The sequence below is a fragment of the Psammomys obesus genome, unplaced genomic scaffold, assembly GCF_907164565.1.
Source record: "Psammomys obesus unplaced genomic scaffold, mPsaObe1.curated_primary_1811, whole genome shotgun sequence".
Taxonomy (NCBI): domain Eukaryota; kingdom Metazoa; phylum Chordata; class Mammalia; order Rodentia; family Muridae; genus Psammomys; species Psammomys obesus.
Genome location: NW_026596463.1, coordinates 1,275,416 through 1,291,383, shown reverse-complemented (window position 1 = coordinate 1,291,383; position 15,968 = coordinate 1,275,416). Strand labels below are relative to the sequence as shown.

At 44.7% G+C, this 15,968-nt stretch overlaps 1 protein-coding gene across 1 annotated transcript in view; it reads right to left on the bottom strand.

Annotated features, from left to right (window-relative positions):
- Window positions 1–14,513: 14,513 nt before the first annotated feature.
- The window catches only part of Otp (orthopedia homeobox), a 7,965-nt gene continuing 6,510 nt past the window's right edge, over window positions 14,514–15,968 (bottom strand). The window contains exon 3 of the mRNA XM_055598425.1: window positions 14,514–15,052. Within this exon, the coding sequence (XP_055454400.1) occupies window positions 14,522–15,052 (531 nt within the window). The 3' untranslated portion in view covers window positions 14,514–14,521. The remainder of the gene's footprint in view (window positions 15,053–15,968) is intronic.

Sequence of the window (15,968 nt, the reverse complement as noted above, 5' to 3'; positions counted from 1 at the left end):
AGAGGATAATTTTGCATTATCAAAAAAAATTTTAATGTAAAACTCTAGCATTCTTCTAAGAATTATTCAATAAATATATGATTAAATATTTAAGATTACATACTACAAAATAATTGTAAGTAGACCAAAAACAACCTAAACACTCATTAATATGCTATAAAAATGGAAGAAAATTCTTCATGTACTAGTGTTGAAGCTATCAGTGTCCGGCGTGCTGGTATGCACCTATAATCTTAGCCACTTCAGAAGCTAAAGCAAGAGTTTGAGACCAGCCTTACAAGACACTTTCTCAAAAAAAAAAAAAAATTTAATTTAGGGACAAAGAGAGAGCTGAGAATGTAGACAGTAAAAAGGCACTGACTTAGACTATGTCAAGAAAGAATAAAAAGTCTTCAGTATACACCATATGAAAATGTAATGTATAGTATAACAGAATAGAATGTTACCATTTGTGTAAAAACAAAGGAAAAAATATATGTCCCACCTGTTAATCCTCTAGAATACACAGGAAAGCAAAAACAACTAAGCTCTTAAGATTGATAATTCTGCCTACATGGTAACACATGCCGCTAATCCCTGCACTTGGGAGCATGGCGAGTCCAAGGCAGGTTTGGTTTACACAGTGAGTTCCAGGGCAACCAGAGTTACATGCTGAGACCCTGTCTCAAAAAACAAAACAAAACAAAACAAAAACAAAAAAACCCAAATTCAATGGATTTTTAAGTGGGGGAAAGAACATAAAATTGAATGAGTAAAGAGTTTGGGGAGGATCTGGGAGGAGTTGGGGAATGGGAATATAAAGATTAAAATTGTATGACAATTTCAAAGAATTAAAAAATATTTTTAAGATCTATGGTAAAAATACACATAAAAATAAAATGTAGCACTTTATCTCTGAGAGTTTAGTTCAATGTCACCTTTTCCCAAAATTATTTTCATCTGACTAAAACTTTAACCATAAACCATAATTCCCTATTTTCCTCCTAAGCCCTGGTAACCACTATTCTGCTCCCTACCTATATGCATGTTACTACTGTTCCGTCCTCCACAAAAGAATCCCGTGATTAACATTTGTCTGGTGTTCTCAAGGTTCATCTGTGTTGTGGCATGCACCAGAATTTCCTTATTCTTTATGTTGACTAATATTCCACTGTGTATATATACACGCACAGTGTGTGTATGTGTTTGTGCATGTATGTGTGTTTGTGTAAGTGCATGCCACAGTTGGTTCATCTTTTCATCCACTGATGGATATTAGGGCTACTTTTGCCTTTTGATTTGTTGTGAACAAATTTTGATTGAGGTGCACAAATATCAAAGTCTTGTTTTTGACCCATTTGAGTATACAGCCATAAGTACAACTGTTGGGCCATGTGGTGATTCTGTTTTTAATAATTTTAGTTAACACCATACTGGGGCTACAGAGATATCTCAATAGTTAAGACCACTCGCTATTCTTCCAGGGGTCCTGAGTTCAATACCCAGCATCCACACAGCAGCTTACACACATCTATAACACTAGTCCTGTAGGATCGAATGCCCTCTTCTGGAGTGCAGATGTACATGCGACAGGACGTTGTAGATATAACAATAATAATAAAAATCTTCTTTAAAATGTTTAATTTTAAAAAAGTGTTTGGTGCCTTGATCATATCCTTTTACGAAAACAACAGCAATTCTATCCATATTAAAAGAAAAGCCATCTTTTAAACTGAAAGGAGGAAATACGGATATAAGCATGGTTTTGTTTTAATCCCAGGTGTAGGATACGAGACTGATTCAGATTGTCCACAGCAGCAGACTGTCTGCCTCATTCAGGCTCTGAGGGGAGCTCTTTGCCAGCTGCAGAGAGTTTAAATCTGAGAATTCTAGAGAGGGAATAAACGCCAGAGCACAAAGAGTGTTGGGGAGCTCAGAAAAAGGACAAGGCTGCTGCTGCTGCTTCCCCTTGCGGCTCCTGGTTGCTGTTGATGTGGTTGGATGAGAAGAAGTTGGAGCTATCCTGAAATGAGGATTGGACTTGCCCTAAACTCTAGCCACCAGGAAGTAGCCTAAGAAAAGCTATGCCCCTTCTCCCCACTAACCTCCTTCCTCTCCTACCCGGTGTTGGAAGGGACTGGGGTGGAGAAGGGAGAAAGAGGCATAAGAAACCAAAACCAAACAGATTTAAAAAGTAACATCATCAGAGTTCAGATTCTAGAACCATGTGAAAGCTGAGTGAGCATGGAGGTCTAAACAGGGAATCCCCAAAACAAGCTAGCGAGGCAGGCTTCAAAACCACGAAGTTTCAGGGTCAGTGAAAGACCCTCCCTCGGTGTATGAGGTGGAGAGCGGTGAAGGAAGATGCCTGAGGTCAGCCTCCAGCCTCCAAATGCACAGACACTGTAGTGTGAGGGTCCCAGAATAATAACCGTGAGACTCAATTATTATTTTACACAAACCTCGGTCATATAGCTAGGCTCTTCTCTGACTAGCTCATAACTTAAAACAACCCGTTATACTAATCTTTAAGTACTGCCACGTGGCTGGTTACCTGAGCTCAGGCACCATTCATCCATCTTCCTCACATTTTGGCAGCTGAATCCCACATGTCTGGCTCTAGCTCAGAATCCGTTCTGCCTGCCAAAAGTCCCACCTATTTCCTGCCTCAGCCATAGGCCATAGGTTTTTTTTTTTTAATTGACAGGTGTTACACCCATACAACACACAAGAGATTCCTTCTACAATGCACACACACATACCCCACACATGTGTGAATACAAATACATACGTATGATACACACAGACAAATGGAAAAGAGAATAAGCAAACCTTTGGTTGCCTAAGTCTAGAGGAAGAAGCTGGTATTGAATACAGATACGCTGAAGGGAATTAATGGGGAGGAGGTAATGTTTGAAAAATAGGGGGGCTAGGGAGACAGTTCAATTGATAAAGCATTTGCCATGAAATCATCAGGACTTAAGTTTAAGCTCCAGAACTCATAAAAATCTGGGCACTGTATGCGGCATGCACTTGTAAATTCCAGTGCTGAAGAAATGGAAACAGTGGATCCCTGGAGCTCATCAGCAAGCCAGCCTAGACTAAAACTGCCAGAGACCCTGTCTCATTAAACAATATGGACAGTTCCTGAGGAATTACATTGCAAGGTGACACACACACACACACACACACACACACAGGGGGGGGGGGAATTGCTTCTGGTGATGATAACCCAAGTACACAAGTTTCCTAAAATCACAAATTTGTCTTACCCAGAAGAGAACTACAGTATATGGATTGTGTTTGTGCCAGATCCTCTAAAACTGACTCTGAAAAATAGTCTCAAAATACTTCAAAATAGTCAAAGAAGTCTGATTGTACACTGGATGATACTAAAATTGTTATTTTATTGGAAACACATGACATGTTTGTCCATAGTTTTAGAGATGCTTCTGAAATATGGACTATCTCAGACATACCTCAATTTGCCACAGTAGAAGCAACAGAGCAGTAAGTGAGCAAAGCTGTGAGAACCATTGTACCTGGGTGATATGGGACTTCATTGTACTATTTTCTCTGCATTTCTGGTTGAATTTTTCTATGATTAAAAAATCAACGGCTACTGTGACACCCATCAATCCCGTCAACACTGATCTCTGTGATTCTACAACCCTGCCAACAAGTAACACACCACATCATCACCATTTTAAGCAAGTTCCCATTTTTAAATTGCTTTAAGTCTCAAAGTAAAAGTGAAATTTTTAACCTTCAAGTCACCACTTGAAACTTAAAAATATTAACCTTAATTATACAAACCTTCTCTGTCTTTGGGGTTCCCTTTGGGGGCTCTCCTTCTACTAGCTCAATCGATCCTGTGTTCATTACACACTTTGTGCTGCACAGGTGATGAACTAAATCCTTCAGGACTCATCCAAGGTAAACAAGCCTAGGACCAGCACAAGCTGTACACACCTTTTCCGCTGGTTTTCCTTTGTGCACAACTGCAGGCTTACGATACTCGTCTGCGTAAGAACTCCAAAACCATGCTCTGAATTATAACAGTGCAGCAGCACATGTGGCAGGGCCCTCGGGGTTCTGGTGTCTCATCTGCCGTAAGATCTCCAGGGAATGGAGGGTGCCCTAGGGAGAACACGAAGCTAACTCAGTTCAGGCTCAGAAAAGCTGAAAGTGGGAGGCAGATGTTTCCTAAAACGTGCGCTTTACTGTTTTCAGCTCACTGTTGCACTCCTCTTGGACACTAAGCACCCCTCACATATGCACTCTAAGTGACCAATGTATAGCCCTAACTCATGGACAGACCCGTGTAGAGCCATACACTCTCATGACTACAGACAAAATCACTGGCGCGTGCATTTGAGCAATGACAGACAGAAATAACAGACAGGCTGCATTTAAAATGCACATTCTTCTCATTCTGTACCCTCATTGAGCCTCTTATCCTCATTTTAAAAAACTTTTTACGCAGGCACGGTGGCACATGCTTTTAATCCCAGCACTCAGGAAGCAGAGACAGGCGGATCACTGTAATTTCGATGGCAGCCTGGTCTACAAAGCAAGTCTGGAGAACCAGTGCTACACAGAGAAACCTGTATCAAAAAAAAGTTTTATATGAAAATGTAGATAGAAATTGGGAGAGATTTCTCAGTGATTAAGAACATGAGCTGCTCTTCCAGAGGACCTAGGTTCAATTCCCACCACCACCATGGAAGCTCACAACTATCTGTAACTCCATTTCCAGGGGATCCAACATCCTCTTATGGAGGATGTCACAGGAATGCATGTGGTACACAGACAGACAGCAGAAAAACTGTGTGTGTGTGTGTGTGTGTGTGTGTAATAAAAACCTAAAAAAGAAAGAGAAATGTGGAGAGAAAAGTTCCTACCCACACAGCTTTCCTCACAGGTCCTCTGGGACATTGGGTGTCCTATACATTGCTTATTCAATGACTAAAGCACACAGCAAACTCCTGTAAAATGCAGCAAGAAGCTGAGCAAGTTGATGCTACCTCTCTGGCCTGGAATGCTTTACGTAGCACTGTCCAGAAACAACTTTCTGCAAGCTAGTCACATACAGTAGCCACTGAACACATGTAGGTTTTAAGCACTTAACATATAAATATTGTAAAGCTGGAGAGATGGCTTAGTAGTTAGGGGAACTTGAAGCTCTTTCCAATGAGATGGGTTCAATTCCCAGTACCCACAACACAGCTCATAGCCAGCTCCAGTTCCAGGGGCTCTGACACTGTCTTCTGGCCTCTGCCAGCCTGGGCAAACCTGCATGTAGGTAAAACACCCACACATATAAAATAAAAATAGCGTATCTTCTTAAAAATGAATATTGTGACTGGGGAACTTTTATATTTATATTATTATACTATGTCTGTGTGTGCATATATGTACGTGTGTGCATGCACGCGTGCATGTGCGAATGTCAGAGGTTAACATCAAGTATCTTCAACTGCTCTCCACCTTACATTTTGAGTCAGGGTTTCTCATGAATTCCGTTATATTGGCTGGCCATCGAGCCTCCTATGTTTGCCCAAGCCCATCACTTGGATCACTGATACGTGATAGACTCTTTTCTCCAAGTTGCTTTTGTTCGTGTTGTTTTATCACAGCAATAGTAACCCTAACTCAGAAAAAAAAAGCAATAATCTCTTAACATGTGCCCAAAGCAAGCTCTACGTAAAAGTTATCCTTTGCAGTTCTGCCTAAAGGGAAAATTCTCACCGTAACTTCAAATCTGAAATGTCTCCTAGCATATGAACAGTTCTCAGAGATGCTGGTAGGTTTAAAATGAAAATGATGCTCTTCAGTCTTCCATCAGGGAAATCTGAGATAGACGGTTTCCTGGTTAAGTATGTGCTCCTCCCTCTACTGTGGGAGACAATCTGATCACTGGAGTTTCCAAGAGTGGCATATTAACTCTTCCAACATACCAGGGCACCATTTACTAAATTACCTTTTTGAAGATACTACATGGTCCCCCAGTCCTTTGGAAAGGGTAATTAGCCTCCCACGGGGGATGAGTTTATTTGAAGTGAGCTCTGTGCCCATCACAAGCCATGGATGATCTCTTTTTGTGAGAATGAAAACATGTTTCTTGCTGTCAGGAGTGAGTGATTTTTTTTTTCACTTTGTCATACAACTCATATTCATATTCTCTCTCTCTCTCTCTCTCTCTCTCTCTCTCTCTCTCTCTCTCTCCTGCCTATGTATCCTTCCTGGTTTGTTTCCTATTGCTATGATAAAGGCCATAACTTCAAAACCCACTTGGAGAGGAAAGGGTTTATGGTGTACATATCCCAGTCATAGTCATCACTGAGGGAAGCAAAGGCAGAAGCTTAAGCAGGAACCTGGAATCAAAAACTGAAGCAGAGACCATGAAATAACATTATTGGCTTGTTCCTCATGGCTCTCTCAACTTGTTTTTTATACAACCCAGTATCACCTTTCCAGGTGTGGTACTGCCTTGGTATGGCACTTTCCAGGTGTGGTGCTAGGCCCACCTTCATCAATTATTATTCAAGAAAATGCCCCACAGGCTTGCCTACAGGGTTATTTGAGGAAGACATTTTCTCAATTGAGGTTCCTTCTCCCTAGATGACTAGCTTCTCGCTTGTGTCAAGTTCACACACACACAAACACAAATCAGTACCAAGTTAAATATGTTGGGAACTTACCAACACTCTGTAACACATAAGCACTGTATCAGACTATAAGTCACTATTAAAATTAGTCCAGAAAATGGCCCATCATGCCTTGCCCTGATCATTAGAGAAGAAATCTAGCTAACGTTTCCATATTTGAGAAGATAGCAGATTAGTGATGATATACATTAACATCCAAACATACTTTATAGATCTAAAGATGAGACCCAGAAGCACTGCTGCAGATGAGCAAGGACAACCTAATTGGTACCTTATTGTCCTATAAAACTTTCCTCCTTCAGGACACCTTGCCCAGAAATTCATTCCTGCTTCTTTGGGTTTCTGTTGCATTTAAGATTTGTGTCAGAGAACTTAGCAATTTTCAACCCATTAAAAAAAATGCCACTAAAAATTAGTTTAAAGTATATTTGCCTTATCGCCCAATTATATGGGAAGCTCTTTTAGAGCTTGAATGTCATATATTTCTCTTGCACCCCTACCTTTGTGCCTTGTTAATAAGCACAAAATTTGTTATTGATTTGTCAGCATAAAAACATGTTAAATGAGAAACCTGAGGGTATTTGCCATGAAGAAAATAAGATGGTGGATAGATGAGTTCAGCTCACAGAGTACCCATGTGTGCCCTCTCGAGCATGTGGCTCTGGCAGGCCTTGCCCTTCTCCTCCATTCCCTCTGCCTTACTAAAAACCATTAGATGCCATTCCTAAAGCTAGCCACCAAGGTCTAGTCCCTTATTTGGCCATTTCCTCCCCCTAAGGCTGACCCCAAGGTCCAGTTATCTAAGTATTGAAGTCCAGCAATCAACAGCCCCCACTGGCTGCCTAATTAAAATGCCTGATTAAAATTAAACACCTCATCCTAACATGGGGTTTCCCATTTTACCTTTATACACCGCCATTTACCCATGGGCCACATCTGTCTCCTCTCTATCCAGAGACAGTCCTTTGTCCCCCTGGGACAAACACCCTCTCTACTTGCCCCTTTCTCCTCTCTCCTTTGTTCTCTTCCCTTTCTCCCTTGTCCTCTATCTCCTGTCTTTGTTCCTTATTCCCTGCACTCCATCCCTTCAGGCAAATAATCCCCTTTGTGCTGAAAACTTGGTTTGAGGGTTCTTGAGCCAACTTTGAGGTTCCCTCCAGTGCCCACATTTGCTGGGCTCTTACAATCAGGAGAATCAGATTTGTTCTCACTGTACCAACTGAAGAAGTTTCTGGGCCAAACCATTAGGGCTAACTCACAACTTTCCAGCTTTCTGTCACCATCAGAAAGAACCTCAAAGGCGCCTTACCTTCCCAATTCCAACAGCTTACACCACTGACTCAGCAATGGCAAAGGCTGTCTCCAGAGTTTCTTTGTCATGCAGAAGTTATAAGAGCAAGAAACAGTCCCTGGCTGTGTGCACTGGAGGCATGAAGTTTATCTGGTAACCTGCTACAGCCACAAGGGGAAACACTGACTTAGGAAGGCATTAATTAACATGTCTAAAAACATAAGGTGAGGCTGTAAGTGCAGACCCAAGAGGCAGACCAGCCTTACTAAAAGAACTTCCTACAGCAGGACAAAATGAGACATCTGCCTTGACTCAATCACAGTAGGCAAGACCTCTTGCTGAGAAAATTTTAAAGGACAGCTGTGGTCATGAATCTGAATTAGATGACTTTAAAGACCCATTCAGGTCACATGTGGTGGCACACACCTTCGATCCCAGCACTCAGGAGGCAGAGACAGGAGGATCTCTGTGAGTGTGAGGCCAGCCTGGACTACATGGTAAGTTCCACGACAGCCAGGGCTACACAGAAACCAAAAACAAACAAACAAAAAGGTTTTCAAATACTACGATTTTATACCTATGATTGAGGATGTGTTTAATTGACTCAAGGGGGAAATGCCTTATCCTGAGTTGTAACTACTTCATGTCACACCAAACCAACACCAAGAGACCCCGACACCACAGTCCTTCAAGGGCTGACAAGAAGCACATCTGAACACTGAGGGACATTCCCTGTGCACAGTCAGCTCTTTCCTCTCCATCTGCAATAGCACCTTTCTTCAGGTCTGCAGTGATCTTGAGAGTTTCTTGCCACATCAGCCCAGAGCGCACAAGGCAACAAGGTCACTGACAGAGACTTCGTACACAGTGAAGAGGTTTCTGTGTGGCACACTTTAACTATCAAGAATAACCTCTAGACGGATGAGATTCACAAAAGAGGTCCTTCTGGACCCTTGGAACTTTTACTTTATACATGTCCCTCGTATAATTACAAATTTAGGTAATTTCCTTCTCTGAAAATCTGCTAAGAGGGATGTCTCACGTCACACACATACTATTGCAGAGTAATCGGAAGACTTGGAGAACCATCTCTGCCACTTGCTGTGTGATCTTTGGCAAAATATTTGGTTTACATGAGTCTTAATTTCCTCACTTACACAATCAGGAATATATTTTACCTGTGTATCCTGATTTAATTGAGATCATGTGCTCTATAAATCAGATAAGGATTCAAATGTAAGGGACTGAAGGAAAAATTGTGAAATAAACACCCTCTGAAAATTCTATTTCTAAGTAAGAATTGAAATATCTAAGAGGCAGAATACATGACATTAAAAGAAATCAAAAAGTAGTAATCCCCGAGGCAAAAATGTTTCAAGTTTGAGGCCAATGACACCCTCTCACAAATTTTGTCTAATTAGACAAGAATAGTTTTGAAGAAAGGTCAATTCACTGACTTCAGAATTTTATGATTACAAAAGTCTAGAAATAACTTAATTCTAGTGTGTGTGCTGTGTTTTCAGTTTCCTAAGATTTTTATTTTAATGTCCTAGGAATCATATATAATCCTTTTAGTGTTAAGGATTTCTACAGTTTTTAGTCTGACCTTCAGTTTATCTTAAATAGATTCAGTAAGTACTGTGAACAAAAGAATATAAAGCCCTATGACATTTCAATGAAAGATATAAAGAACATATATTGCGTATGTCAGGCAGGTTAATTATGTATTTCCTGGTACTTGTGAGTTATTTCAGAACAGGACTGAGTGAGATTATGGCAGTAAGTGCAATTGCAACAAGTGTAACACAAATCCAGTGTGGCCTTAGAGATAGAAACTGGGATATGTGAGATACGGGATCATGAGAACAGAAGATGCAGCTCAGCTACACAAACAACTAATTGTATCTGCTTAAAGACTATGACATCACCAAAATGGAAAAGGATCCTTTGTGAGGCTCCTGCCTGAATTTTTTGATGTTTCTGTATAGGAAATCTCATAAACCCATACCTTATTTTGATAGTGCGTAACTGGAAAATGAAAACAAAGGCATTGTTCTGCTTCTCTGCTAAACAGACCACAGTTCCTTTGCTGAATGCTCTGCGCTGATGAAAGCAGAAAGCCAGGTAGGGAGTGCCCCCCCCCCTTTGTTGCTGCTTTCGTTTTTTAAAATGAAGCATAATTTCTGTACTGGATATGAAGATGGGTTTACAGCTATTAGCCATCATGTTAATAATTTAGAAAATACATGCCCAATCACTTGTGTTCTTTCAATTCCCTATGAACACAGCTGCAACCCACATCAGAAGCCTGAATGAATGGATATTTTTCAGATGAGATATTTGGGCTGAATTATTAGGGTAGCCTGTACTACAAAATTACTAATAAACAGTGCTTCTGGCTCAATTTAGCCTGAACTCAGTGAACCCAGCCAATGGTGACAAATCAAAAACTCTGAAATACTCTATGAATGAATCTAACTAATCAAGGAACCCTGTAGGAAGTAGATGCCAGGATTAATGAGCCAGTAGTTTCACCATGCCATGCTGTTATTTCTTCACAATAAATGCCCTCAGATGAGATTATCTTTATGTCTGAAAGGAAGAAAGGGAAGGTTATATTCTTTTAACTGAAAGGTTAACTACTGCCATTAGTAGGATACACATCTGTGTGACCTGAGCTTTTTCTTTATCCCAAAAATTAAAATACAAGGTCCACCATACAGATTAAAACACATTTTCATTTCCACGGAACAAAGTCATCGAGAAGAACAAATACAAATCACCCAAGAGCTGGAATTTCATCTCTATTTCTTCTCTATATCCATATTTATAAGTCCCTTGATTTACCCAAATAGCTCTGCATCCTATTTTATATTCAATATCTAACATCATCTTTAGCAGGTTGCATTCCTGTGTATTTTTTCATCAACAACAAGTAAATGCAACATCATTATTACATCAGTCCTCAAATGATACAAAGGCTACTTAGTGCCAATTTTGAGAAGAAAATTAAGATGCAAGGATAAATACGTATATTAAAATGAAGCAATCATATAGTTATGTCATAATGGACTGACTTTTCTGGCTGGCATGTGGTGACAGATGTCAAACAGGCTACTCAGCAAACAACACAGTGCATCAGAGGCTAGACAGCCAGCATGCTCCACTCCTCTAACTTGCACTCTGATATTTTACACCATGAGTTGTTCCTTACTAACTTTAATTAGTTATAGCATTAACAAACTGGAGTCAGAGTTGCTTTCCATAATGACTAAAAAGAAAATGAAATATTATTCTGTTGGGTTTTTTTCTCCCTCTGAAAGCAAAAATCTTTCATGCTTGTAATTGAGATTCTCAGTGTCTGCTTTTATCTTTGTTAAACTGTCAACCTCAACATTTTGGCCAGGTTAGCCTTCTCCTACCCTAATGGCACATCTGACTTTAAAATGTTCAGGATTTTTAATAATAAAAAAAACTATTGCCATAAAAACAAATATTATTCCAGAGTCAGGTCAAGTGAAAACGTCTGTATACTTTTTTTATGTTGACAAATAACCACTATACTACAAAATATAAGTGTCTTTTGAAAAGCTCTATCACTTTAGTTGATTTGCAACTTCTCATCAGTGTTCTGAATTAGCCCATTTTTTTATATGAAAGATTCTATTTCCCTGGCCTTTGAGAAATACAAATTTTAAAGATTCCATTTAACATCCTTTATTGCATTCCTACATCATAAAGTTATGCTTTATAGCGACATAAAAAAGCTGTAAAATTAGCATCCTTGTAAACAACCTTCCTTGCTCACTGGTGAAGCCATCAGTGATGACCTGCACTGATCTCTTAAATGCAACTTGATATTATGATATCCAAAAAGTTTTTTAAAGATTAGCATAAGAGAGAGCATAAGACGTGTAAAAAGATGCTTTATAAAACACGAAGGTTGTCCTTAAAAGTACAGAAATGGCTCATTTTTGTTTGGCATGATGTGCAAGGCTGAGCCCCAAGGATGCAGAGGCAGAAGCACCTCAAGTTCCAGGCCAGCCTGGGCTACATATCCAGACCCTGCCTCAAAACAAAGGGTTTTAATATGAAACCCAAAATTAGCGATAGAATCACCTTCTCTTAATATGTTCATGCTTCTTCAGGAAATGTACAACTGAAAGACCCTTCAAAATCATCCAGCTAAAATCCCTCATGTAGGAACATATGCTTTTCTTTATCATTGAAAAGCCTTCCTTTCTGCCTTCACCTTTAAGGAGATCCTTTGTGTTCTGGTTGTTGGGTAATGATTACATGCAGTTCTTAAGGTTCACGTTTAGCCCTGTGGCCCAAAACTGTAATTCTGGATAAGGGTGCTTTTAGGGTTTACACTCTGGCAACCAAATGAGAAATCCTCCCATGGGAAAAGGGGTGCCCTCTCAATGCCTATAACGACCATTAGATTTCATATTGATCTGGTTAGTTTTCCAAAGCAAGGCTGTGATATCGATTTGCCTCCAAGTCTAAACCACGCCGGCGATCAGCAATTGCTCCCGTGCCTTGAGGGACACCCACGGAGCACGTGGCTAAACTAACTTCGAGGTGAGTGGCCACCAAGCATGGACTCTGAGAGAACACCAGAGCAGAGCCGCAGGGGATGTCCCCAGCAGCCACCAGGCGTCCCGGGGGCCACACCACCTCCTCCGGATCCCTCCTTTGCACCTGGGAGGGTTGTCCAGGACGTTGGAAACGGAGCTTAGGGTGGGACCCTGAGGCCCGCAGCCGCCCTACCCACAATGCACCTGGGGAGCTGCGCCCAGCGGACCAGGACCAGGCCTCGGGCAGCCTAGCGCCGAGCTCCCGGCTCTCGAGGCCCAGGCCTTCTAGCCACGACCTCCTCCTGCCCACGGCCCTCACCTCAGTCCACGAGGGGCGCCCACCTCGCCACCTCCCGACCGACCCAGGGGCCACAGAAGCGTCTCCGTGCTTGACCCCGCGCCCCGTGTCAGGCCCAAAGCCTCGCGAGACCCTGAGCTCGCGTGCAGCGCTCGCGGCCCGGCTGCGGCACTGCCTGCCTGACCCAGGCCGCCCGGCCCGGCCCGGCCCTGCGCGCAGCTTGCAGTCTTGCTGTGGAGGCCTTGGAGGCCTCGCAGTGCTGTCCAGAAAGTAAATCCTAGTCTCCTGCGCGGTGAAGGGCCCCGGCGCCCCAGCCACCACCTCGCCACTGAGACTCGCCCTCTCCCTCCCCTCTGGGAATCGCCTCCGCAGTCAAAACCCATCATTCTCTGTATCACATACTGAAAATGATTTTATTTTATCCATTTACATTTGACTTGATATAAACTTGTCCGGAAAAGTCAAATAATATGCTTTATATTAGCTCAAACATTTATTAAGAAAACCAAATTCCATAAAGAAGCACAGACAGTAAGTTAAAACATATCACAAATTGACCAGTATGTAACAAGAATGCTTTATCTACACAAAACATCCTATTTCACAGGTTTGTTCATTCTTAGAAAGCGCTTCTGTTCTCTGGGTTTGGATTGACCAGCACATGCAGAAAGAGCTGATTGTGTTTCTCTGTACAAAGTTGCAGGGTTGTAGACGTCCGCCTGCACCCACCTGGCGGCCGGCAGGAGGCCGAGGGGGCGCGAAGGACGCGGTAGGACGACCACAAAACAACAAAGGGCACTGAGCAGCGAGGAGAGAAAACGGGAAAGGAAGCAAACGAACACCAGTCCTGAAGGAGCTAGAAAAGAGGTGTGGCTTTTGCGTTTACAAAAGGAAAAAAAGATCCTTCCAAGTGTATTTTGTTCTTCCTATAAAGACCTATTACAACGGGAAAGGCCACCTCTTCACCACACAAGTGCTTCAGTCTGCTCCGGCCACCCAGTCCGCTGGCGTGTTCCTCCTGAGAAGCCTTCCCTTCTATACCCTCACACAGTTGTGCTTAAGAACAGAAAAACCGAGCTATAACGAAAGCGGTCTTTTGCAAGCCAATAGAGGGTCTCGTGGACGTGGCTGGAGAGACGGGGTAGGGTGGTGGGCCGGGAGAGAAAGAGAGGAGTTCGGAGAAAGAATGCAGGGACAAATCAAAGTACATGGGCTGGGCCCTCGGATGAGGCGGTTGGTAGCAGATGCTTGTCCACCTTTAAGACAAAAATCCCTAACGCTGCGCTGCACCTGGAGCACGTCCGCGTGTGGCCGAGGTGCACTGTCTGCGCGCGCGTGTAGTGTCTGAACGTGAGCTGTGGTGCGAGTGTGTGCGAGTGTGCGCGCGTGTGTCTGCCCACAAACCAGTCCACTGGTGTCTGAGTTCAGATCCTGAGTCGACTCCCTGGTAAGTAAAATGGCGGGAAGGATGCTTTCTGCCGGGCGCGGGAGCAGGGGCGAGGCTGGGGAGACGGAGCCCGAGGGGAGGCGCGGGCGAGGCGGGCCGCGGGTCCGGGAGGAGGGCACGAGCACGACCTGGGCGAGCGGGCAGCGCGGGGCGGGGAGGGGCGGGGGCGGGAGGCCGGGGCGCGGGCGGGGTCTGGGCGGGGAGGCGGCTCCGGGCTCCCGGGCGGCGGCGGCGGCGGCGGCGGCGGCGGCGGCATTAGGTGAAGCTCATGGAGACTGTGTGCTCGAGCGCCTTGCGGCGCAGGGAGGCGATGCTCGTGCCCCGCCACACGTCGCTGCTGTCCGGGGAGCTGCAGAGCTGGGGCGAGCCGGAGACGTTGCTGGGGCCGGGGAGGGAGGCGGGCACCATGCCGGGGAAGGCGGGCTGGTAGAGGTGCGACTGCAGCCCCGCGCCGTTGGAGCCCGCCAGGCTGTTGGACAGGCCCATGGAGTTGGGCGGCGGCCCCGCGGCCAGGCTGCACTGGGACAGCGACTGCGCCATGGCCTGCTGGCGGCCGAGCGCGGGCGGCAGCGGCAGCTGGGACACGCCGGGCATGGCGGCCGCCGCCCAGCGGGTGTCGTTGGCGTGGAACGAGCACAGGCTGTCGCCCATGGCGGCGGCGGCGGCGGCGGCGGCCGACGGGAACTGCGGCAGGCCCGGCGTGGGCAGCAGCGTGCCGGGCGCGCGGAACACGTTGGTGGTCTTCTTGCGCTTCTTCCACTTGGCGCGGCGGTTCTGGAACCAGACCTGCAGCGGGCGGGGTGGGGAGACAAGAGCCCGCGGGTTAGCGAGCCGGGCCGGGAGGGCGCGCTCCGGGCTCGCTCGCCCCGCGCCCCGCGCGAGCTCGGCCCTCCCGCCGCCACCCACGCGGGCCCCCGCGCTCCCACGTCGCGGCGCGCTCCAGCGCGGAACGCGCGGAGCAAACAGCCCGGCGGCTAGCTCCGGGTGCAGCGTTCGCCTCCCCCTCCCCCCGGGCCGAGTCTGAGCACTGCCCAGATGCACCGGTCTGCAGGCAGGCAGGTGTCAAGGCTCGACCCACAGGTGTACAAATGAAGATAAACAGGAGTGCCCATGTGACTTAATAGCATGTCTTAGAGCACTGATGGGGTATAGAATTTTCAGAAACACTGGAAATTTGGAAATTGATAAAAGGCTAAGAATGACATAAACAGTCTCAAAACCGAAAGACAAAGGAGGCCCCTAACACCACGGTTGGCAGAGCAGAGAGGTTAACGTAGGGACCCCTGTGGCAGAGTGAGCCGCCGAACTGCGCTGTCATTTGGTTTCCGCCTTGATTTCTGATTCCTCCCTTAGCGCTTCGGGCAACTACCGCAGTGCTCTTCCCCAGCCCAGTCCCAAACGCTCTGAGGGCACCTTTGTCTGAGTTGTTCGCCGTCCGCCATGCTGGAACTTGCTGCCAAAGTCCCGAACCCCTGGGCCTTCTGATCTAAGCCTTCCAGTAACTCACTTCAGCTCCTCTAATGCCTGCAAGCTGCACACACCCCAACACGACTCTGACCAAATACGAAGTTTCTGACCAATACGAAGGAGAGTAGGTCAACTTTAAAATCATGCTGGCCATGATGCAAATTTTAAATTTCATGGAAAAATAAACACTTCTTCTTCTTCTTCTTCTTCTTCTTCTTCTTCTTCTTCTTCTTCT